Here is a 26,095-nt window from a genome sequence, read left to right on the forward strand (position 1 = left end):
CATGAGTCCTCGTATCCTCCCTGTCATAGGTGGCTGGGTAAGCAGACAATGTGTGCCAGCCTCTGATACACACAGCTACCAACATGTCTATATTGTGAGGGCCATCCTGAAGACCTGTAATCTGGTGTTGCGTTCCACGCTACTGATGATGGGAGGTGCAGTAAGTGGTGATGGCCATATTATTTAAACAATCTTTTGACAAAGGTGTCTTGTACATGTGTCTGCCTCTGAGGCCTTGTTCACATTATAGGCGTTTTTGTTAAATTTTAAGCGTGGGCGATTTTCAAAATCGCCCTGAAAGCGCTCGTACAATGACTTTCTATGAGAGAGTTCATATCAGAGCAGTTTGTTTGCGATCCGCTTTGAAAAGTGGTGCTTGTGCCATTTTTTGAGGCGATTTGCCTCAATGGAAGGAAAAACGCAAAACGTTCACAAAATCGCTTTGGCAAGCGATTGCTTGAGCGGTTTAAAAAAAAACAAAAAAAAAAACCACATTGTATTTATTGCTTCCGGATCAAAAGACGGAAGCACTCTGCAAAAGCGCCCACAAAAACAAGCGAATGCGCAGAAAATCACCGGGAAACGCTTAAAACAAGTTCCGAAAAAAAGCCCACTGCGGACGGACACGCAAGCCGAACAAGGCCTGAAGAAGCTGGTTAAACCAGCAAATCAGCTGTCAGGCACTTGATACCCCCACTGCTATGTACCTGCTTTATACCCAACTGAAAGGAAGGGGTTTTCAGGGACCTGAGCCCCGCCGTACTTCTTCAGTTTAGTATTTAGTATTAGTTTTATGGTTCTGGACCTCTTAACAGAATTTGGACTAGTATTTCTCCTCATGTGTGATTTTCTAGGTTTCCTTCAAGCTTTTCAAAAGCAATCATGGAGAGGACTTACACAAAGAAGACACTGGCCTCCTTTCACTCAGCACACTATTCTGGTTCTTGAACTTTGTCACTGCCTTTCAGGAACTGCTTTTGAAAATAAACCAAGCCTTAGAAATCCCCAAAGAGGACATGTACTTATCCAAAACCTGTCAGTAAGAGGTTCAGAGCCATTAGAGCATTGAAAATCCCATCTGCATAGGTGTGAACAAATGTGGATTTTAAAGAATAACTGAAGCGATAGGGACATGGAGGCTGCCATATTTATTTACTTTAAGGCCTCTTACACAGTGGGACGTTGCGTTTGATGCGACGTTAAAGTGGCACAACATGCCCCTAACGCAGTGCATGTAGGTTATAAAATTGGACGTTATTTTGCATAGCGTTGTGTGTCTCTTGGTGCGCCGTTTTCATCGCATACTCATGGAACGAAAACGGCGCATGCGTTACATTAAAAAAAAAAAAACTTACTTAGCATGTGCAACACACAACGCAGCAAATGTATTGCTAAACGCTCAGCATGCAACACTTTCTAAATATTGCTACATGTTACACACAACGCAACGTGTGAGCTGTGAATGTCGCACAGACAATTGGCCTCAATTCACTAAGCTTAACTCCTGTCTTTAATAACTCTTCAGTGCTGTTTTACAGTTATCCCAATTATATCATCATGGTGATAACTGTAAAACAGCTCTGAAGAGTTATTAAAGAGAGGAGTTAAGCTTAGTGAATTAAGGCCATTGTATTGCTGTGCGTTAGTCTGCGTTGGAACATTTTCTAATGTGGGACTTCAACGTCGCACTGTGAAAGAGGCCTTAAAGAGAACCTGTACTGAGTAAAAATATTTAAAATAAACACATGAGGTAACTTCAAATGAAAATTACAGAGTTACCTTGCCATCAGTTCCTCTCAGAAGCTCACCATTTTCTTCTGATAATAATCCCTTCCAGTTCTGACAATATTTTGTCAGATCTGAAATATATCAGTTGCTGTCAGTAAAATATCAGTTGCTGTCAGTTATAGCTGAGAGGAAAACGGATGTACCAGGCAATGTCCATGTTTCCCTATGGCTCAAGTGGACGATGTTACAGTTTAACTGTGTGCTGACCAGAAAGCTGTTATGGGTAATGGCTATTTTCAAAATGGAGGACGGAAAATTCCCTTGATCATAGTGAACAAATAGGACGCAGGACAGGAGAAAGACACTGAGGAGTAGACTACAAGGATGGTAAGTATGACTTGTGTATGCCTATTTTGACTTTTATTTTCAGTACAGGTTTTCTTTAAGCCTTCAGTTGCTTGGCTAGCCCGCTGAACCTCTGCCTCCAATATGTTCAGGGTCGTACAACCCCATGCAGATCAGGTGTTTCTGACATTAAGGTCAAATCTGACAGGATTAACTGCATGCTTGTTTCTGGTGTGTTTCAGACACTACTGAAGCCAAATAGACCAGCAGGGCTGCCGGGTAACCGGTATTGTTTAAAAAAAAAAAATATGGACAGCCTCCAAATTCCTCTCACTTCAGTTGTTTTTAAAGCTACGATTCAGTAATTTTTTGTCAACAAGATATTTCCACCCATTCGGTTGAGGAAAATTTGTGAAGAATTTTGCAGGTTAAATTACTTGAGAATAGATACAAACACAACACATAAAACGAAGCAACATGTAAAATAAAATGTTACCTTCCCAAATTAAGGAACATATCTTCTTCCTTTAAGTAAACCTTATTAAAAAAATTTAGAAGCATTGAACGCACTGACAAAGGTAAATCTCTTTGCTGGTATGTTATATAGACTGCTTGAATCAGCTTCTCTGTAGCCACTGAAAATAAAATTGAAAATAAAAATATTAAGGTGGTCAGTTTAAACAAGAAAATACTAAGAAAAGAATCCGGTAAGCCAAGTGCAAAAGTATAAGAATAGTTCCCTTGAAAAAAAAAAAACAACCATAACACATCTCTTATACTGAAAAGAAAAATCACACAAGATTTACTACTTATATTGTCAAACTGAAAAAGAGACCCTAATGGCCGCTGACAAGGTAGGGAAACTTGTGAAACTTCGCCACTACCCTGCGTTTTACAATCTGATTCAGATTGCTAACGGATTGCAAAGCGCAGGGTACAGTAAAACTCATGGAAATGGCAGCGGCCATTTCCATTACTGCAATGCAATTGTGTTACGATTTTGGCCTGAGCACAATTGTAGTCCTGCCATGTTTTGGATGCGATTGAGCTCTACTACACTGAGTGTAGTAACTCAATCGCAATGTGGAAATTGGTTTGAAATGCAATCGTGATCGCGTTACACAGTAGAAAGGCCCACTGGCTTCCCACCCCACACTAGTTTCCATTTAAGTGGCATATAGTTTTGTTAACCATTCAGTGCCCAGACTCTACAGTGCACATAGTCTGTGGCAACATTAAAACCAAAAGTGACACGAAAACTCTTTATTCCATTGCACTTGGAACCTAATACAGGCCATCCCTTGTCAGGTGCAAGTGTTCGGTCAGTTCTTAACCACTTACAGACAGCACTACATTATATATTTTTCCTTCCATTTCCATGGCAGCATTACTACGGGGGTTAAGCCCGCCCCTTTAACCCCTGCAGGACAAGTCAGTATAAATTTCAAGACCTGCCCCCATGAAGGTGCTTTTTTTTTCCTGTCCTCCTGCAGGACTGTCGTTTTGTTAAATGTTATTTTTTTTTTTTTCTCTTTCGTTCCATTTTTTTTTGTTTTTGCCCTACCTGCTGTTTTCTTGACAGCCAGCCACGCTAGTTTCTCCAGGCGTGAAGCCCTCGCTGTTTGGTTTTAAATAAACCTAGGCGAGCGGTATCCCCTCTTTCTGGCTGGTCTTTCTGGGGATCCTCTTTGTCGGCAGCCGCGCTGTAAAGCAGCGCTTATCTGGATTGGGCAGCAGAGACTATGCGGAAGGTGCGCTCCACGCCGGAGCGCTGGATGTGCCGGCGGAAGTGACGTTGGGTGTCGCTCTGTCCGGGGGGCGGGTCAGAAGAGCCTCTTAGGTCGGGAAGAGGACGCCAACCAGCGCCATAACGGAGCCTCAGCCCGCCGTGTGCAGCCGCTACAGCTGACCGCCCCACACAGCGCAACCAGCGCACAGCGCAGGACCCGGCCAGACCCTCGTGCAAGAGCAAGGTATACCTCCCTAGGGAGGTCCTGTGCAATGTCTAACAGACATGTGTAACTGCTTTACGGGGATTGTGTGGTGACTGTGAATTGCCTCTTCTTGCAGGCAGAATCTTGAAATAGAGCAAGGGGGATATTTATTTCGCGCATTCAGGACATCCACTCAGGCTTTGGAGATGTATGCAAAATTTATTTTTCTCTTTTCTTTCTGCTCTCTCTCTCTCTCTCTCTCTCTCTCTCTCTCTCTCTCTCTCTCTTCTCAGTTTCTCTCAGTAGAATCAGTTACAATTATGGTATCCTATCTTTCAGTCAGCGGGGATTTAACTAAGAAGATGGAGGAGTCCTCTGCTGCCCAAAAAACAGACCAGCCAAATCGTAATAGGTAGGGCACGGATGTGTTTGATTTTGAAAGTAATTACTTTTATCTATTTTTGAATTTTTTACGGAGACATGAATAAACTAACAGAAATAATTATTTCTGGTTTTTTTCATACAGTCTCTCACAACCAGAAGATAATCCCTCCACCTCCGGGAAAGCTCCCTCCTCAAGATCAAGCAAATCACATAGAGATCCTAAGTCCCATCCACAACAGCCCAGGGCAAAACCATGCTGGGCGTGTGGACAGCAACCGATGCCAGGAAAATTAGTTTGCGTGGATTGTTTTTACTCCATTCCTATGGAGGAAAAACCTGTACAAGGCATAACTGCGCTAGTTAAAGAGATAGTTCAGCAATCCTTAGCAGAACAGGCTACGTCTTCAGCTTCATATAGCAGGCAGCAGACAGGCTTGGATCATGGGGAGGACGCTGACACACCAGAGGAGGAGGATGGCTTAGGGGTTGGTTTTGACTTCTCACTAGTAACACCCTTTGTGAAGTCAGTTCGAGAGGCGATCCAGTGGGAAGAGTTGGAGGAGCCCCCTACAAAGAAACGCTTCTTTCCACACCTTAAAAAGAAGCCTGTAATGTTTCCAGTAATGGAGGAAATTTCGGAACTCATATTAGACGAATGGGCAAAACCCGAAAGGAAAGTGTCCATGGGTAATCGTTTTTCAAAACTATACCCTATGGAAGGGGACATTATCACGCAGCTAGATACCCCCCCCCCCCCCCCACAGTGGATGCATCTGTTATACGCCTCGCTAAACACATCACACTGCCATTGGAGGACGCGGTCTCATTTAAAGAACCCCTTGAGAGGAAGGTAGATAATGATCTTAGGAAAATTTATTCTTCTATTGGTGGGGCTTGTAAGCCAGCCATAGCCCTCACTTCGGTTTCCAGAGCACTGAGAACCTGGACTGACAACCTAGACGGTGCAATTAGATCAGATGTGGACAGAAAGACTCTTTCCCTGGCACTGGAGGAATTTCGTCTAGCTGCGGACTTCATTAGTGAGGCCGCAATTGATGTGATCAGAGGTATTTCTAAAGGAATGCTACTAACAGTGACAGCGAAGCGAGCACTATGGTTGAGACCCTGGAATGCTGATCAGAACTCCAAATCATCTTGGTGTAAGATTCCCTATGATGGCAAGAACTTGTTCGGCAACAAGATGGATACAGCCATATCCAAAGTCACTGGCGGGAGATCAGGGCTACTACCCCAAGACAGACGACAAAGGAAACAAAGACCTGGCGAGAGAAGGCAGTTTCAAAGTAGAACAAGAGACTATAGAGCATCTAACCGGGGGCAGTCCTTTCGGAAAAATTGGCAGGGAACCCAATCCTCATTATCAAAGTTCAATAGACAAAAGAACTCTAGTTCATCCAGCCAGCCTGCAAAGACCTTCTGAGGAAATGCCCGCCCAGCTGGAGCCGGTGGGGGGCCGACTCCAGGACTTTTTAAAACTGTGGGCGGAAAAGATTTCAGACCCATGGGTCATAAATACACTAAGGTGGGGACACTCATGGACGTTCAAGGAAGAACCCCCTGCATCACATTTCAAAGAGACCAATATTCCCAAGACATCCCACAGAGCAGAGGTCCTAGAAGGATATGTACAGGAACTTCTACAGAAGAAGGCAATTATAGAGGTGCAAGGATCGGAGAGATTCAGCGGAGTATACTCCCCTCTATTTTATGTAACGAAAAAAATCGGGACAGTTGAGACCAGTTCTCGACCTACGTTTCTTAAACAAACATATCACACAAGACAGGTTCAAGATGGAATCTTTACAGACCATACTACCTTCAATACAGCTAAAAGACTGGTTAATATCGGTAGACTTAGCCGACGCGTACCTACACATACCGATCCACAAATCATTCCAGAGATATCTACGATTCGCTGTGGGCAAAAGTCATTACCAATTCCAAGTGTTGCCATTCGGCATATGCACCGCTCCCCGGACTTTCACAAAGATACTGATTACGCTCATAGCGCTTCTTCGACAAGAGGGGGTCCATGTGCATCACTACTTGGACGACATCCTTCCAGTAGCACCTACAAGAACCTTACTACTGCAGCACAGGTCACAACTTCTACACACGTTGAGCAGGTTCGGATGGTTAATAAACTGGGAGAAAAGCAAACTTCAACCCACACAGAAGATCATTTTCCTAGGAGCGGAACTGGACACGATTCAGAATGCGGTCAGCCTACCACAGGACAAGCTAGAAAGAAATAGTTTGCAGGACCACGGATATGCAAAAAAGAGGACATATCTCAGCAAGAGACTGCCTCGCAATGATCGGAACTTTCGCGGCCACTATTCCGATGGTGAAGTGGGCCAGGTGGAATATGAGGGGGTTCCAGAAAGGTTTCTTAGATCAATGGAATGGCTTAGATTACCAACAAAACATTTGCCTCTTGCCAGAGATGAAGGAAGAACTCTCCTGGTGGAGAAACAGAACAAACTTACAGAACCATCACAACTTACTGATCGAAGCACCGCTGGTCATAACAACAGATGCGAGCTGCTGGGGTTGGGGAGCACATACAGGCCATCAATATGCACAAGGAAGATGGAAAGCGGAGGATTCTCAGCTTCCAGCCAATGTCCTAGAGATGCGGGCAGCCTACAAAGCTCTCATAGCTTTCGCCGAGACAATCAGGGGCAAGGGAGTTCTGCTCAAGATGGACAACACTACTGCAATAGCATACTTTCAGAATCAGGGGGGTACGCGGAGTCATACCCTGTTGACAGAATTAGAGCCAATTATGAACTGGGCGCAGAAATATCTATTATATCTACATGCCATCCATATTCCTGGGGTGAGGAACGTGACGGCGGACTCCCTGAGCCGCCGGTGGCTGGACAGCAAAGAATGGAGCCTCAAGGAGGAGATCTTTCATCTAATTTGCAGCACTTGGGGGAAACCGCAAGTAGACCTGATGGTGACTCCCGAGAACACCAAATGTCCTCAGTTCTTTTCACGCTACAAGTTTCCGGAAGCGATAGCATGGGATGCACTGTCAAACCCATGGCCTTTCAGAATGGCATATATTTACCCACCAGCACAGATGATCCACAGGGTGTTGAGAAAGATACAGCAGGAGAGAATAGTAGTACTAGCAGTGCTCCCGTACTGGCCTCGCAGACCATGGTTCCCGCTCCTACAGAAGTTTTCGACATCACCACCAATTCTACTCCCCTGTCCGAGGGATCTCCTATCACAGAACGGTATGTTACACCCACACCCGCAACTGCTCCGTTTAACGGCGTGGAGACTGAGAGGAACAGATTAACCTCATTAGGATGCTCAGCTGAAGTTGTAGAGACACTTTTGAAAGCGCGTAAGGCCTCCACAAATTCTACATGTCACAGAACATGGAATCGTTTCCTGAGTTTTCTGGAACAGAGACACGTAACACTGAACTCGGTCAAAGTAACTACTATACTGGAATTCCTTCAGGCGGGGCTTAACCTAGGTTTGAGCCTTAGCACGTTGAAAACGCAAGTATCAGCAATATCAGCCCTAACACAGAAGCGATGGGCTCTAGAGCCACTCCTAATTCAGTTTATGCAAGCTACCACTAAGCTGAGACCTCCAAGGAAGGTTTGGTACCCGCAGTGGAATCTGCCATTAGTACTGAAGGGGATTATAAAAGAACCGTTTGAACCGTTATCAGGCTGCAATCTATTTAACCTAACCTTGAAGGTCGTCTTTCTAACAGCCATAACTTCAGCAAGGAGAATCTCAGAGCTACAAGCCTTAAGTTGTGAGGGCCCTCATACACAATTCTTTCCAGATAGGGTGTGTCTGAGACCAATTGACCAGTTCGTGCCTAAAGTCGCCACGTCGTACCATTTCAATCAGGAATGGAACCTGCCTGCTTTCCAAGATCCAACTCTGGATACACCGGAGTCCCTTAATATTCCAGAGCTGTTGAAAAAGTACATAGAGATCACGAAGGACATAAGGAAGACGAAGAGACTATTCGTTATTCCGACTGGTTACAGAAGAGGGGAACCAGCAACCACAAGAACGATTGCCAGTTGGTTGGTGAGGACTATTAGAATGGCTTACAGGAACATGGGCGAAGAACCACCGGAGGAGATATTAGCGCACTCGACGAGATCCATCGCAGCGTCATGGGCGGCGTTCACAAAGGCCTCCCCGGAAGTCATCTGTAGAGCCGCCAACTGGTCTTCAGTGAATACCTTTATTTCCCATTATAAGATAGACCCAGGAGCGTTGACAACGCTCCAGTTCGGCAAGGAGATACTTTCCGCAGTAAAAGTGAATGTAACCTAAGCTAAAGTATACGTGGGTCGAGTGGAGTAACTCGGCACAACCATATGTATTCAAACATTGTATTAAAGTCTACTAGCAGCAAAGACCTGTTGTCCCTCCCTTATTTCTTGTATATTTAAAATCCCCGTAGTAATGCTGCCATGGAAATGGAAGGAAAACGGAAAATTGAATACTTACCTGCCGGTAATTTTCCTTTCCTTCCAATGTCCATGGCAGCATACGGAGCGCCCACCCGGTAGCTACAGTTTCAAAGGGGACTATCAAAAAAAGCACCTTCATGGGGGCAGGTCTTGAAATTTATACTGACATGTCCTGCAGGGGTTAAAGGGGCGGGATTAACCCCCGTAGTAATGCTGCCATGGACATTGGAAGGAAAGGAAAATTACCGGTAGGTAAGTATTCAATTTTCCGTTATGTCCTCTTTGCCACTAGTTGTGGCAGAAGGATATAAATATTAAGGTGGTCACACACCATACAATTTTTTAAATATCTGTTCAATTTAAGAATTGCAATCAATTTTTCTGACGGATTGTAACATTTCAAAAATAAGACCAATGTACCACACACCTATGTTAAATTTTTTCCTCAATTGTGATAAAAATGATTGGAAACTCAGAGGAAATTGCTAGGGTGTGTATTTTAATAAATTAACAATCCAACACACACCATACAATCTTTGGTAGAAATTGAAGAGAAATATCTGGCATTCCGGATCGATTTAAATCGGAAAAAAAAACGGGAAATCCGATCGGATTTTTCAGTCGAATGAAAAGAAAGCTTTCGATTGCTTCGAGAGATACGATCGTTTTTATCGAATTACTGTAAAATCGGATCATTTTATTGTATCATGTGTGGCCACCTTAGGTCTGTAGTGCAGATGAATACATATGTGGGACTTACCAGGGTATCCCTCCCTAGTGTCCAATACCCCTACCCCATGGCAGAGATTGGCAGTAGGAAGCAATGCTTGAAGGTGTTCTCTTACATAATGACATTGTTCGTTTTGTGGGGGGAAAAAAAAAATCTGACCTTCAGGCTGGGAAGCACACTTGTCTGTCCGTTTTCTGTGTGCATTTTTCTGCACAACTTGTGAGTCTGTATATGGGAACATGCATGCATTTTTCTCACAGAAGGGAATGCAATTGAATTGATAGAGAAAATGCACACAGTGCTTCACTGCTGTCAGCTTTTTTTCTGCATGGGAAAAACGCATTTAAAAGGGAAGGTCTAGGATGAATACAAAATCTAAAATCTACTTACCTGGGGCTTCCTTTTACATTTTTTAAAATGAACCTCGCCATAAGGGAGGTTGGTAATGGCGTGTGCAGTTAGTTGTGGTGAACTTCACTACTTACCAACGTGGGTTGCTGCTCCTGTGGGCCTCGGTCCATATGGAATCCACCAAGTTCTTCAGAGACCGCAGCTGCTGAATTTTCTACTTTCGGGCAGTTTCCCGGGATGTGAGAACTCTCTGATAGGTACAACACTGTCTTGTACCCTCCCATACCCCAGGTGAAGTCACAAAAACTCTTTGGTTTGGTTCACACTGCAAGAGCTTTTTATTAGCGCTAGTGATTTGAAAGGCTCTTGCTAATGCAATGCTATGGGTGATTTTTATAAAATCACATCGTGCAATTGAGAACAAACATAGCATTACATTAGCAAGAGCTTTTAAAATCACAAGCGCTTAGAAAAAGCTCTTGCACTTTGAACCAGCCTTAAAGGGGCACTACAGCGAAAAACTGTAAAATTTAAAATATGTGCAAACATATACAAATAAGAAGTAAATTTTTTCCAGAGTAAAATGAGCCATAAATTACTTTTCTCCTATAATGCTGTCACTTACAGTAGGCAGTAGAAATCTGACAGAAGTGACAGGTTTTGGACTAGTCCATCTCTTTATAGGGGATTCTCAGCAAGGCTTTTATTCTTTATGAAGATATTCCCTAAAAAGGATTTAAAGAGAATCTGAAGCCAGATTAAAAATGGCTTTTTAGCTTATATTCAGCAGGGGCATGTTTGCCCCCGCTAAAACGCAGCTATCTCGCGGCATAACGAGGGGTCTTTACCCCCAAAATCCCCCCTGCAAAATCCACGACTTTCTTGGTCGTGGATTTTATTTCCCCTGTGCGTTTCCATGTGAGGCAGGGCTATGAGCCGCAGTCTTGTCTCACACGCGTCTGTCAGTGACGGATCTCCGCCTCTCCCCCGCCCCTCTCAACGAAGGCAGACTGAGAGGGGCGGGGGAGAGGCGGAGATCCGCCGCTGATAGACGTGTGTGAGGCAGGGCTGCAGCTCATAGCCCTGCCTCACACGGAAACGCTCCCCGGAGGTAGCAGGGGGGATTTGGGGGGTAAAGACCCTTCGTTATGCCGCGGGATAGCGGCATTTTAGCAGGGGCAAACATGCCCCTGCTGAATATAAGCTAAAAAGCCATTTTTAATCTGGCTTCAGACTCTCTTTAAACAATGATGCTGGCCAGCTTCCCTGCTCACTACACAGCTTTTTGGCAGTTGGACAGAGCAACTGCCATTCACTAAATGCTTTTGAAAAGAAATATATTCCTGAGAATCCCCTATAAAGAGATGGACTAGTCCAAAACCGGTCACTTCTGTCAGATCTCTACTACCTACTGTAAGTGACAGCAACATGGGAGAAAAGTCATTTATGGGTCATTTTACTCTGGAAAAAATGTACTTGTATATGTTTGCACATATTTTGAATTTCACAGTTTTTCGCTGTAGTGCCCCTTTAACAAGGCATGGGCCAATTAGCCCTATAGATTGAAAAAAAAATCCTTCCCGACTCCAGGTGGCAGTCAGAAAAAAAAAAATCTATGGAATTACCCAGTAATTATATCTGTGGATGTCCTTCAATGCAAGGAAAGCATCTAAGCATCATCATCTCTGGCATCATCCAATCCATTTCAAAGGATGAATAGAGTATACGGTAAATCAGCTTCTATGGAAAACCCTTTTAATTATTATTAAAAATAATAAAAGGATTTTTCCATTTGCTGTATTTGAAGTACTGTTCCCAATAGGAGCTGCTTTAGTCTCGATTCATGCTTTTGACAGAATGGACAGGGGATGGGAAAAAAAAAAAAAAAAAATATGAATGAAGTCAGAATTATTTCCTGTAGGCTGGTTCACACCAATTTTTGATGTACCTATTTTGTTTCTTGTGATGTGCTTGTTTTTGGTGGGAAGACTGCGCTGCCGTTCATTAGATGAATGGCATTAAGCCGATACAAAGTGGCAAAGGACCCTGCACTGGTCGCAAGGGAGGCACATACAATACAATACTTACAGACATACAATACTTATTCAGTACTGCTTGTGGTCCACTTCAGTGTAAAGCAAAACTTGGAAGTGGTCCAGAAGATTGCTTAAAAATAAAGGGATTCACATACCTAGGGCTTCTCCCAGCCCCCTGCAGCCGTCCTGTGCCCGCAATGGTACTCAAATATCCTCTGGTCCCCCGTCGCGGCTCCTTTTCTAACTAACAAGTCAACAACCCTGGCCACGCAAATCCCCATGCGCAGGCACAGTACGAGAAAATCTATTGCGCCTGCACAGGATGCTCCCAGTGATGGGAGAGCAAACAAGGACGTGCATGGCTAGGGCAGCGCAGGCGACCAACAAAAGAGAAAGTGAGCCGCGGCAGTGGACCGGCGGAATGTTCCAGGTATGCGCGGGCACAGGACGGCTGCAAGGGACAGGCAGAAACCCCAGGTAAGAGAACCTTTTTTTTTTTTAAATTAAGAAATCTTCAGGTCGCTTTAACCTTTTGGGGACCGCCCAAAGTAAATCCTACGCCGCACTTGTGGCTATCTAAGACTGATGCGGCATAGGATTTACGCCACTTACCATTTTCGCTCCCGACGCTATCGTGCGCACCTGAGAGGGGAGATTAAACTGTCATATGATAGCTGACATCTCCCCTCAGTGATCAGGAGCCATCGTGATTAGCTCCTGATCACTACGATCGCCGGCGGATTATAGTGATCACTGTTACAGCAGCGGCGGTAGGAGGAGAAGAGGATCCACTCACCTTCCTGATGTTACCCCGGCGATCGTCGCTCCCCTCTGGCCGGTATCCCTGCTCGCTATGATGTACGTGTTGGGTCCTGGCTGGATGACGTCATCAAGCCATGACCCAGAACTTAGTGGCAGTACGAGTGAGGATGCCGGCCAGAGAGGAGGGGGCTAGAGCTGCTCATCGCTGGAGCCTGGGAGGTGAGTAATACAGGGGACACCTGGCCACACCATGCCCAGCTAGACAGACTGGGGATCTGGCTGCCTGACCCCCCAAATGAGCCCTCCGCATGTAAAATGGCCTGGTCTCTAAAGGCCCATACGGGCGGATCGCTCAAACTCACTCTTATCAAGCGAACGATAGTCTGTACACACGCCCGATTTAGCGGGGGAACGACAGGATGTTCAAACAACCAGTCGTTCGCGGAAATCCGACGTGTGTATGGGCCTTTAGGGGGGTTTATGCAGCCAGTCCCCAAAAGGTTAAATTACAAATAGATAAGGTGTCAGACCTGCCAGGTGTAATGTAAACAGAATCTACTTAAAGCAACATGGCTAGAATTGACACTGCCAGAATTAGCGAGTCATGCAGTGAGAGAAGTGACTTGATTTGATAGCCTTGTGGGTATGCAACAGGTCAAACCCACTCTAACTTTACAAAATGGTTTATAGTTATTACACCAGTAGATAAGAGGGGCTAAATAATTTAACCTCTTGAGGACCATGGGCTTTACCCCCCCCCCCCCCTAAAGTCCAGGCTATTTTTGTTAAAAAGGCCACTGTAGCTTTAAGACCAAGCTGCAGGGCCGCACAACACAGCACACCAGCGATTCCTCCCCACCAACAGAGCTCTCTGTTGGTGGGGTCTGATCGCCCCCCCCCCCCCCCCCTCTCCAGTGTTTATTTGTTGTAAATATTGTGTTTTTTAAAAATAAATGTGCTTCCCCCCCTTTCTTTTACCTCCCTCCCACCCCACAGCCAGCCAATAACGGCGATCGGCTGCCATAGGCTTCTGCCTATGAGAGCCGATCGCTCTCTAGTGTCCCATGGGGACAGCCGTGTCACACGGCTGTCCCCAGTACAGCGCTGCTGCAGATCGCAGCGCTGAACAATGTAATTAGACGTCTAACAGTCTCCCGAGCGGCAACAGCCGCTCGGAGACTGAAGGCGGAGCTCTACTCCGCCCAGTAACAGGAGATACGCACGCAGCGTGCGCGCGATCTCCTGCACTGCGAGCCCCAAGGACTTTACGCCAATTGGCGTTAGCTGGTCCTGGGGCTGCCGCCGCGGCCACGCCCATCGGTGTGACGCGGTCGGCAAGTGGTTAAAATAAATAAGGCTGAGTTTACACTGAATTCGCTGTGTCACTGCTTCTGTTACTGAGGAGATCCCATAAGCAGTGAGGCGCTGGACGATGCGGATGCCACTCATAGGATGTGCCACTGCATCCGTTACTGAGGAGATTCCCATGAGCAATGAGGGGGCCACAGGGGTGCTGGAGGGTACAGACGCCACTCATAAGATGGGATTAAAGCATGTTAATAAATACTCATGTCAGGGGCACTTTAAAGTAATGGCAATGAATTAGCTGTGCGCTGAATATGCATGTAGCAGTATGTTGATGCATCATCGGCACACTTTATTGGCACCACATGTGGCTGGAAAGAGATACGCTGATGCAACACATTCACTGCGAATCAAGCCTAATTCAGGAACTGTCAGGTAAACTGATCCCACAAGCCATAACGTGACATTTTTAGATTTCAGTCTGGATTGTTCAGAACTGTACCAGATGTCTTGGCTTCACAAGGTGCATATACAGTATAAACCTCAGGTTATGTCTCAAATTAAAAAAAAAAAAAAACATTTTAATAATTCAAAAAACAAAACTTACCTCTATTACTATAAATGTTTAAAAGTCTGTTTGTTACTTCAAGTACCCGTTTTAATTGCTTTGAGTTCAGTTTCCACCCACATAACAACTTTTCAGTCACAAATGTTCTTATGATGGCTAGCCAGTCTGCATCCTCTTGCAAGGAAGACGGTTTAGCCAACGAGACCATGACATCACACAAAGTTAAATTTAAAACAAGATAATCCAAGCCATTATAAGGAAGTAGTCCATCCTTATTCCTGAAAAGAAAAAGCATACTATAAATATCTCATGTGATTGATTCAAGACATCCTAAGCCAGTGATGGCTAACCTTGGCACTCCAGCTGTGGTGGAACTACAAGTCCCATGAGGCATTGCAATACTCTGACAGCTCTAAGCATAACTCGGGGAGGCAGAGGCATGATGGGATTTGTAGTTTTGTCACAGCTGGTGTGCCAAGGTTAGCCATCACTGTCCTAAGCGGCTATCATATTTCCAGTATTAGTAAACACAAACCACTGCGCTTCCTCATTCCGCTTGAACCCAAATAGGAGCGATAACCCTGTAAAATAATTAAGACTGCACATAGTGCTAAGTATTGCCTAAAACAAGCCACAATCTGCACCCATGCCGCACTCCAGAGGGTAGTGCCACCACGGCGGGAGGGGTATAGCATGGTTCCCCCTTTGTGGGTACACTTACCAGAAGTGCCTCTTGTATCACTGCGTATCGAATAGCCTGGTCAGCCAAGGATCATCTTACTCCGTTGATGCAGAAAAGTTTTATTAAGAAAACAGCGTACAGGGAATTATTTGTGCAAGTAAAAACTGTGGCCGTGAACCACAGAGCAGCATATTACCATTAGATCACCCAACTTCCTGATAAGACGTCAGTGCGCACCTCCGACTCCGCGCTTCGTCACGCTCTTGACTCATTCAGATTAATTCAGTATTGTAAATCAAACAAAAACCGCTTTGTATGATGTGCACCAGCAGTGTAGTTTAACCGGCACTCATGTAGTAGAAACTGTGCCACTGAAATGCACCTGACGTGCTTTCACTGGGTAAATCTAATGATAAATGGTGTACAAAAACAAACACAAAAAGCATAGTGTACATGGAATCTTGCTAGACTTAAAGATGCCCCATACACATGCATATAAATAAAAAGTACTAGAATAATGAGACATTATAATGAAGGGCACTGTAATAGGGGGTAGTGACAAACAGCCACAACAACAAGCCTTCTGCTAAATTCAGGGGTTCTTTGAGATCCAAAAATTACTTGCATGGGTTTGTTAAGATCCAAAAAGTATTTGCAGGGTATCTCCATGGTAAAGAGGGGGCCCAAGACAACAAGCAGCAGGAAGATGGTCAGGACCAGGTAATCTTAAGCAGCCCATACACTCAGCCGATTTTCTGGCCGACCGATCGATCCCGATCGATCGATCGATTGCAAATCGGTTGGCCAATCGACCGATCGACGGCCGATTTCGATCGATTTCGATGGATTTCCATCGAACTTGCAGGGTGGAAAATTTAGGTCGATCTGATGAGATTGCTTATCAGTTTGCATTGGCCTTAATGGAAATCTGATGGCAAAAAAATGCCATCAGATCGAATTTCAATAGATTTCAAACTGAAATCTATTGGAATTCTATCCTGGTAAAAAATGTTCTAAAAACGCATCAGATAGATCATCAGATGCATTTCTTATCTATCTGCTGCCAATCTGACGAGTGTATGGGCACCTTAACCCACATGGTCTTAACTCATAATTTAGTTTCTAACTTCAGGGGTACTTTACAACAAAAGATTGATAAATTAAAGACAATACCCTTTCTTTATTTTTTTCTTCTGCTTCGTGTTATCTTGTACGGTGTATGGAAAGTGATTCATGAAATGATGTTTGAAATCCTCAAGATAATGTTCCCTGAGCCAACCATCCTGTAGGGAGAGAAACAAAAGCCACCAAAAATAAAAATAAATACATTACAGTAAACTCCTAGGTTGTGATAATTCTCAAACTTGCTATAGAAAATAAATCACTGATTATTGGACATTAACTACAATTTCACCATTAACTAAAATTTTTCCAGTTCCCCTGGCAAACCTGGAATGCTACTTAGAGGTGTAATGAAACCCTAATTTTGACCGCACACACTTTACAATACATGGTAGAACAGGTAAACAATTGATCTCTTTTCTGATATTGATTACCTGGTCTATCACCTTTCATCATCAGATATTAGACATGATTTAAGCAAAAATCTGGCCTAAAGACCCATAACATTGCTCAATCGATTTGTGGCATCGATATCCCACAGATTCGATCACAATAATTGAATGTGGCTGAGTTCGTTGTTGCAAGATGGCTGCCTGATCATCATCTTAACCAATTTCCAGCCTAAATCAAACAAAATGATTAATCCAGCATGCTGGAGAGAGCTCGCTCAAAAGTGCTTAGTCAGGTGTGCTGCGGTAGCGGCATTCTTCCTCTTCCAGTCTACTCCTTGTATAATGTGTACACCCCAAACAGTGTTCTCCCCACAAATGTTTTTATTCCAGCCGTGTGGCATGAACAGGTAGCCGGGTGGGGGTGAGGGGCCTGGGAATGCAGGGTCAGCACAACTCTGCTTACAGCATAAGAGGAGAATGAGGAGGTGAGCTGATGACAGCCGGGTACTCACCAAAATTAACCGAGTGGAGCACCCGGCTAAAAGAGCCTGGGGAGAACACTGCCAAATGTCACCATTAAAGGACTTACAAGGTGAACAAGCGAAATAAAGATAAATACCTGTGTGCAATCTTGCTCTATGGAGGATGCCATCTGCGCCCTCCCTTCCATTCCGTGCAGTTTATTTACATGCAGGCAGCCCCAGGTCGGATCCCAACCACACACCACGTGTCGGGCTGACTTTCCCCGCATAAGATGGCCACCAGGATTGACGCGGCTGCGCAGTCCGCATAGACGCGAGTGCGGATGCACAGCTTTAGTGCCTCCTCCAGCCACGTGACATCCCACAGACTTTGTGGGGTCGGGATGCGGCCTGGGGCTGCATGCATGTAAATAAACTGTGCGGAATAGAAGGGAGGGCGCGGATTGCGTCCTCCATAGAGCAAGTTGCACACAGGTATTCATCTTTATTTGGCTTGTTCACCTCGTAAGTCCTTTAAGAGTAAGTCTTTCAGTAGATTGTCAGACTTTTTTTCCCTTGAGATACTGCCTCAATCTGAATGTATCAGCCTGTTTTAATAGTTACAATAACATGATTTAACAATCTTTAGAATATGTAATATGATTTATCTAGCTGGATTTTGCTCTTGTTAATGTTGCCTTGAAGAGGCTTTCTTCGTATCCACTGATAACACCCATTACAGAATGTTTACAGGGATTGACTGAGCAGGGGGGAAAAAAAAATGACATTTACTTACCCATGGTTCCTCCAGCCCCTTGCAGCCGACACGTCCCACATCGTGGCTCCGCTCTCAGCCATTGGCCCAAGTCCCCGCCTGCGCAGTACATAGGCTTGATTGACCATGGCGCTGCAGCATGGGGCGTGTCAGCTGCAATGGGTTGGAGGAAGCCCCGGGTAAGTAAAGTAAGTAAATGACATTTTTTTCCCCCTGCTCAGACATTCCCTTTTAAGAGCATCTCACTAATATTATGTTTGGAAGTTTGTTAACCACTTGAGGACCCTGAGCTTTAACCCCCTTAAGGACCAGGCACTTTTTTTTCCATTCAGACCACTGCAGATTTCACGGTTTATTGCTCGCTCATACAACCTACCACCTAAATGAATTTTGGCTCCTTTTCTTGTCACTAATAAAGCTTTCTTTTGGTGCTATTTGATTGCTGCTGCGATTTTTACCTTTTTATTATATTCATCAAAAAAGACATGCATTTTGGCAAAACAATGATTTTTTTAACTTTCTGTGCTGACATATTTCAAATAAAGTAAAATTTCTGTATACATGCAGCGCGAAAAATGTGGACAAACATGTTTTTGATGAAAAAAACCCATTCAGCCTATATTTATTGGTTTGGGTAAAAGTTATAGCATTTGCAAACTATGGTGCAAAAAGTGAATTTTCCCATTTTCAAGCATCTATGACTTTTCTGACCCCCTGACATGTTTCATGAGGGGCTAGAATTTCAGGATAGTATAAATACCCCCCAAATGACCCCATTTTGGAAAGAAGACATCCCAAAGTATTCACTGAGAGGCATAGTGAGTTCATAGAAGATATTTTTTGTCACAAGTAAGCGGAAAATGACACTTTGTGACAAAAAAAAAAAAGTTTCCATTTCTTCTAACTTGCGACCAAAAAAAAAAAAAATGAGATCTGCCACGGACTCACCATTCGCCCCTCTCTGAATACCTTGAAGTGTCTACTTTCAAAAATTGGGTCATTTGTGGGGTGTTTACTGTCCTGGCATTTTGGGGGGTGCCTAATTGTAAGCACCCCTGTAAAGCCGAAAGGTGCTCATTGGACTTTGGACCCCTTAGCGCAGTTAGGTTGCAAAAAAGTGCCACACATGTGGTATTGCTGTACTCAGGAGAAGTAGTACAATGTGTTTTGAGGTGTATTTTTACACATACCCATGCTGGGTGGGAGAAATATATCTGTAAATGACAATTTGATTTTTTTTTTTTACACACAATTGTCCGTTTACAGAGATATTTTTCCCACCCAGCATGGGTATGTGTAAAAATACACCCCAAAACACATTGTACTACTTCTCCCGAGTACGGCGATACCACATGTGTGGCACTTTTTTGCACCCTAACTGTGCTAAGGGGCCCAAAGTCCAATGAGTACCTTTAGGATTTCACAGGTCATTTTGCGCAATTTGATTTCCAGACTACTCCTCACGGTTTAGGGCCCCTAAAATGCCAGGGCAGTATAGGAACCCTGCAAATGACCCCATTTTAGAAAGAAGACACCCCAAGGTATTCCGTTAGGAGTATGGTTAGTTCATAGAAGATTTTATTTTTTGTCACAAGTTAGCGGAAATTGATTTGTATTGTTTTTTTCCACAAAGTGTCACTTTCCGCTAACTTGTGACAAAAAATAAAATCTTCTATTAACCCACCATAGTCCTAACAGAATACCTTTGGGTGTCTTCTTTCTAAAATGGGGTCATTTGTGGGGTTCCTATACTGCCCTGGCATTTTAGGGGCCCTAAACCATGAGGAGTAGTCTGGAAATCAAATGCCACAAAATGACCTGTGAAATCCTAAAGGTACTCATTGGACTTTGGGCCCCTTAGCACAGTTAGGGTGCAAAAAAGTGCCACACATGTGGTATAGCCGTACTCGGGAGAAGTAGTATAATGTGTTTTGGGGTGTATTTTTACACATACCCATGCTGGGTGGGAGAAATATCTCTGTAAATGACAATTTGATTTTTTTTTTTTTTACACACAATTGTCCGTTTACAGAGATATTTCTCCCACCCAGCATGGGTATGTGTAAAAATACACCCCAAAACACATTGTACTACTTCTCCCGAGTACGGCGATACCACGTGTGGCACTTTTTTGCACCCTAACTGCGCAAAGGGGCCCAAAGTCCAATGAGTACCTTTAGGATTTCACAGGTCATTTTTGTTTCAAGACTACTCCTCACGGTTTAGGGCCCCTAAAATGCCAGGGCAGTATAGGAACCCCACTAATGAACCCATTTTAGAAAGAAGACACCCAAAGGTATTCTGTTAGGACTATGGTGAGTTCATAGAAGATTTTATTTTTTGTCACAAGTTAGCGGAAATTGATTTTAATTGGCTTTTTTTCACAAAGTGTCATTTTCCGCTAACTTGTGACAAAAAATAAAATCTTCTATGAACTCACCATACTCCTAACGGAATACCTTTGGGTGTCTTCTTTCTAGAATAGGGTCATTTGTGGGGTTCCTATACTGCCCTGGCATTTTAGGGGTCCTAAACCGTGAGGAGTAGTCTTGAAACCAACAATGTCGCAAAATGACCTGTGAAATCCTAAAGATACTCATTGGACTTTGGGCCCCTTAGCGCACTTAGGGTGTAAAAAAGTGCCACACATGTGGTACCGCCGTACTCAGGAGAAGTAGTATAATGTGTTTTGTGGTGTATTTTTACACATACCCATGCTGGGTGGGAGAAATATCTCTGTAAATGACAATCTTTTGATATTTTTTTTTTTTACACACAATTGTCCATTTACAGAGAGATTTCTCCCACTCAGCATGGGTATGTGTAAAAATACACCCCCAAACACATTATACTACTACTCCTGAGTACGGCGATACCACATGTGTGACACTTTTTTGCAGCCTAGGTGCGCTAAGGGGCCCAACGTCCTATTCACAGGTCATTTTGAGGCATTTGTTTTGTAGACTACTCCTCACGGTTTAGGGCCCCTAAAATGCCAGGGCAGTATAGGAACCCCACAAGTGAACCCATTTTAGAAAGAAGACACCCCAAGGTATTCCGTTAGGAGTATGGTGAGTTCATAGAAGATTTTATTTTTTGTCACAAGTTAGTGAAAAATGACACTTTGTGAAAAAGAACAATAAAAATCAATTTCCGCTAACTTTTGACAAAAAATAAAATCTTCTATGAACTCGTCATACACCTAACAGAATACCTTGGGGTGTCTTTTTTTCTAAAATGGGGTCACTTGTGGGGTTCCTATACCGCCCTGGCATTTTACGGGCCCAAAACAGTGAGTAGTCTGGAAACCTAATGTCTCAAAATGACTGTTCAGGGGTATAAGCATCTGAAAATTTTGATGACAGGTGGTCTATGAGGGGGCGAATTTTGTGGAACCGGTCATAAGCAGGGTGGCCTTTTAGATGACAGGTTGTATTGGGCCTAATCTGATGGATAGGAGTGCCAGGGGGTGACAGGAGGTGATTGATGGGTATCTCAGGGGGTCGTTAGAGGGGAAAATAGATGCAATCAATGCACTGGGGAGGTGATCGGGAGGGGGTCTGAGGGGGATCTGAGGGTTTGGCCGAGTGATCAGGAGCCCACACGGGGGAAAATTAGGGCCTGATCTGATGGGTAGGTGTGCTAGGGTGTGACAGGAGGTGATTGATGGGTGTCGCAAGGTGTGATTAGAGGGGGGAATAGATGCAAGCAATGCACTGGCGAGGTGATCAGGGCTGGGGTCTGAGGGCGTTCTGAGGGTATGGGAGGGTGATTGAGTGCCCTAGGGGCAGATAGGGGTCTAATCTGAAGGGTAGCAGTGACAGGGGGTGATTGATGGGTAATTAGTAGGTGTTTGGAGGAGAGAACAGATGTAAACACTGCACTTGGGAGGTGATCTGCGGGCGATCTATTGGTGTGGGTGGGTGATCAGATTGCCCGCAAGGGGCAGGTTAGGGGCTGATTGATGGGTGGCAGTGACAGGGGGTGATTGATGGGTGGCAGTGACAGGGGGTGATTGATGGGTGATTGACAGGTGATCAGTGGGTTATTACAGGGAAGGACAGATGTAAATAATGCCCTGGCTAATTGATAAGAGGGGGTCTGAGGGCAATCTGAGCGTGTAGGCGGGTGATTGGGTGCCCGCAAGGGGCAGATTAGGGTCTGATCTGATGGGTAACAGTGACAGGTGGTGATAGGGGGTGATTGATGGGTAATTAGTGGGTGTTTAGAGGAGAGAATAGATGTAAACACTGCGTTTGGGTGGTGATCTGATGTCGGATCTGCGGGCGATCTATTGGTGTGGGTGGGTGATCAGATTGCCCGCAAGGGGCAGGTTAGGGGCTGATTGATGGGTGGCAGTGACAGGGGGTGATTGAAAGGTGATCAGGGGGGATAGATGCATACAGTACACGGGGGGGGGGGGGGTGATCAGGAGGGGGCAGGGGGGGGGGGGGGAGATAAAAAAAATAGCATTGATAGTGACAGGGAGTGATTGATGGGTGATTAGGGGGGTGATTGGGTGCAAACAGGGGTCTGGGGGGTGGGCAGGGGGGGTCTGAGGGGTGCTGTGGGCGATCTGGGGCAGGGGGGTGAGAAATCAGTGTGCTTGGGGGCGACATAGGGTGGCTGCAGCCTGCCCTGGTGGTCCCTCGGACACTGGGACCACCAGGGCAGGAGGCAGCCTGTATAATACACTTTTTAACCATTACAAAGTGTATTAACATCCCGCAGGCGCTTCCGTATGGCCGGCGGGATGTTGCGGCGGGTGAGCGGAGACAGGCGCCGGCGGAGGATCGCGTCACGGATGACGCGATCGCTCCGCCCATGCCCTTACAAGGACCGCCGCCTCTGTGGGTGAGCTGGTCCTTGCGGGCTCCACTTCCCGGCCGCCCCTGTGCGTTAGGCGGTCGGGAAGTGGTTAATCACGCAACAATGCCTGAACGGATTTGAATGAAATTTGGCACACACATAGTACATTACCTGGAATAACATAGGATACTTTTTATTCCCATAACCAAAATTTAACTGGGAAAATGTAAACTGCAGCCATTCTTACACTGTTTATGGTAGGGTTCTCAAACTTTGTACAGTTGGTCACTGTGTGATGAATATTCAGAAAAAAGTGTGGAGCCTACAAAAGCCAATCAAAATTCACCTATTGATTTTCAAGGGGAATATTTACTTTAATTGCTGCCATTCTTGCACGGTTAATGGCACAAGCCTAAAAAATGCGACAGTTGGTCATTGGGTGACTGGGGTTCAAATTCAGAAAAGGGGGTGGAGCCACAGCCAATCAGATTTGTTTCATTTCAACGCAAATAATCAATTGCAAAGACCGCAAAGCTCACAAACTAGGTCATTGAGTAATTGAGTGTCATGGTTAGAAAAAGTGGGCGGCGCCAACACCACTCAAATACATACTTGGGCAACGCTGGGCCATCAGCTAGTCATTAATAAATACAGTAATACAAATAGTTTGCTTTGTCTTACAAAATGATAGAGAAATAAACAGTAATTCACTGCCAGCAAACGTCAGACGGGAAAAAAAAAAAAAAAAAAAAAAAAAAAAAGAGAGACCAATTGAAGCCTGCTTGTAAGCATAAATTGATGCCACATGGTGCATCACAAAATGATGATTTATTGATCCTCCTCCTTGGGTAAGCATTCACTTTTTTTTTTACCTCAGGTTCTCTGAGCTCTGCTTCCTTGCATGTATTATGTGACTGTGCTATGAAGCATAGTGGGAAAGGCATGAAAAGCTGGTCACAGTAGAGCAGCTGATGCTCCACTATCACAGCAGAAGTCAGCTCTGTCAACGACGCCAGAATGACCAGGTAGATGAAGGTATTACGACAAATTGCAACATAAGGAGTGCATTTAACAAAAAGATGTGTGCGCACATGCATGCATACATTGCTTATTACCGTATTTTACGGACTATAAGACACACCTAGGTTTAGGACAAGAACCAGGGGGAAAAAAAAAATGCTAAACCTGGTGCATCCAAGGTCCAGGGGCGTCTTGTAGATGTCCTCTCCCCAATTATTGGGTCCTCCTCCTGTCCCCTTTGGTGTTCTCCTGCTGTTTGCCTGACCCCTTGATGTCCTTCCCATCCCCCTTGGTGTTCTCCTCCATGTCCTCCTGCACTCCTGGAGTCTTCCTCCGCTCCCCCATGTAATGTAAGTGGCAGGCGCGTGTATCACTCACCTGACCTGAGGGTACCCGCGGCGGTCAGCTGCTTCTCATTCGCTCTTCCCCTTAGCTTCGGTCACGTGTGCAATGACATGACCAGGAAATGCCGGCACTAGGGGGAACATCAAATGAGAGAAGACCCCGAGGACACCCTCGGGTCAGGTGAGTAATGCATGTGGTTGCTGCTGCTACGTACATTACACAGGAGGAGCAGCAGGGAGTCCCCAACATCGCGGCGGTCCTATTGGCAGAAGATCATAAGTCGGGGACTCCCTGTATTTGGACTATAAGAAGCAGGGACTTTTTCTTCCCACTTTTGGAGATAAAGTGAGTCTTATGAGGGGTTTTTAAATTTGTTTAATCTTTCCACTCTGAAATTATCTTTCAAATTTAGACTTCTAATCCAGGTCCTCAATTTTATTATGCATAATAAAGGGGTATTTTAGCCAGGCCAAATGAAAAGCAATATTGTTCTGATTCTTTGACATAAGACATTTGGAACTGCATGAATTTTAGCCACCTGACAAATGGACATTCACTACAATCAGGACTGTTAGGCGTAAATGAAAATAAAAGCACATAATGAAAAGAATACTAAAAAATACAGAGAGCTGATGAAAAGCTGCTAATACCCACCATATTTTGTGATACATCATGGTGTTCACTTAGTTTCCAAAGCAGAGAAATGATGCACAGAACCTGCTGCAGTAGATTATGTGATGCGGGTTCTAGAATGTTTTCAGACACATCGCACATGGTCTTACCAGGCAACTCTTCAACCCAGCATTCAATTAAAATTGGAATGACAGCTTGAATGAATACTTTCAAATTGTCTGAGGAAGAAAGTCCTTCATCTGAATTACTACTCACACCTACCAGTGTCCTGTACAAATAAAGAAATTACAAAATTAGATAATGTCTTAAAATAAAAAAAGAAAAATACAACACTGAGGGTTCCAAGGTTCCTGGAGTAGAGGGTACCATTTCTTGCTCACTTAACTAAATTGCCTGGTGGAAAACTGGTATACTGGTCTGCACTCTCCCCTTGTGGCACTGGGGCCCTCAGTTCAAATTTGGGCTAGGACACCATATGCATGCAGTTTACATGAAATCTCTGCGCTTACCTGCTTTTCCTCCATACACTATGGTTTATTACATATTCCAAAAATATACTGGTAAGTTAATTGGTTCACTCTAAAAAATGGCTTTAGAATTGGAATTGTGGCCATAATCTAAAACTGGCTTTAGATTATGGCCACAATTCACTAAGCTTATCTCCTGTCTTTAAAGTGGTATTAAACTCTGACAGAATATTCACTTAAAATGTGTTTTCCTAGTTTTTATATCCCATAGTTATCATATTTGCTTTTGTGCACAAGTAATATTATTCATTCAGAAATTACAAGTTCCCAAAGTACAGTTTTATTTACTCTGAAAGCTACCATTGCATTTTATTCATAACTGGTGTAATTATTTCTGAGCAGTGTATCAGTTCTGGACACAGCAGAACAAGTTTCTGCACAGTCAGGGAATGTTTACATTCCTCTCTGCTACAATTAAGTGAACACAAGGTAATGGCATCACCAGTTCGGATGTGCATCTCCCTGCAGGGAGCTTTCTATTGAAAAAGTAAGTCCTGGGTTTTAACCCTTTGAATGCTGTTCTGCTTAAAAAAATGTGGTAGTACATTATATGCTGTACATAATCTGTTAAAGCAAAGAAGAAATGCTGGGTTTATATAACTTTAAATGTGCGGTTTTTAAATATTATCATGGTGATTAAAGCATATAATTCAATAAGCAATTCAACTCAGGCAAACCTTAAAGAGGACCTGAACTCAG

At 44.3% G+C, this 26,095-nt stretch overlaps 1 protein-coding gene across 1 annotated transcript in view; it reads right to left on the reverse strand.

The window, feature by feature from the left end:
- TEX10 (testis expressed 10) overlaps positions 1-26,095 on the reverse strand; it is a 178,645-nt gene that overhangs the window by 97,088 nt on the left and 55,462 nt on the right. Inside the window, exons 3-6 of the mRNA XM_068236496.1 lie at positions 24,891-25,137; positions 16,486-16,595; positions 14,670-14,908; positions 2,570-2,708 (exon numbers count right to left, since the gene is read on the reverse strand). Coding sequence (XP_068092597.1) covers positions 2,570-2,708; positions 14,670-14,908; positions 16,486-16,595; positions 24,891-25,137 — 735 coding nt within the window. The remainder of the gene's footprint in view (positions 1-2,569; positions 2,709-14,669; positions 14,909-16,485; positions 16,596-24,890; positions 25,138-26,095) is intronic.

The sequence above is a fragment of the Hyperolius riggenbachi genome, chromosome 5, assembly GCF_040937935.1.
Source record: "Hyperolius riggenbachi isolate aHypRig1 chromosome 5, aHypRig1.pri, whole genome shotgun sequence".
NCBI classification, from domain to species: Eukaryota; Metazoa; Chordata; class Amphibia; order Anura; family Hyperoliidae; genus Hyperolius; species Hyperolius riggenbachi.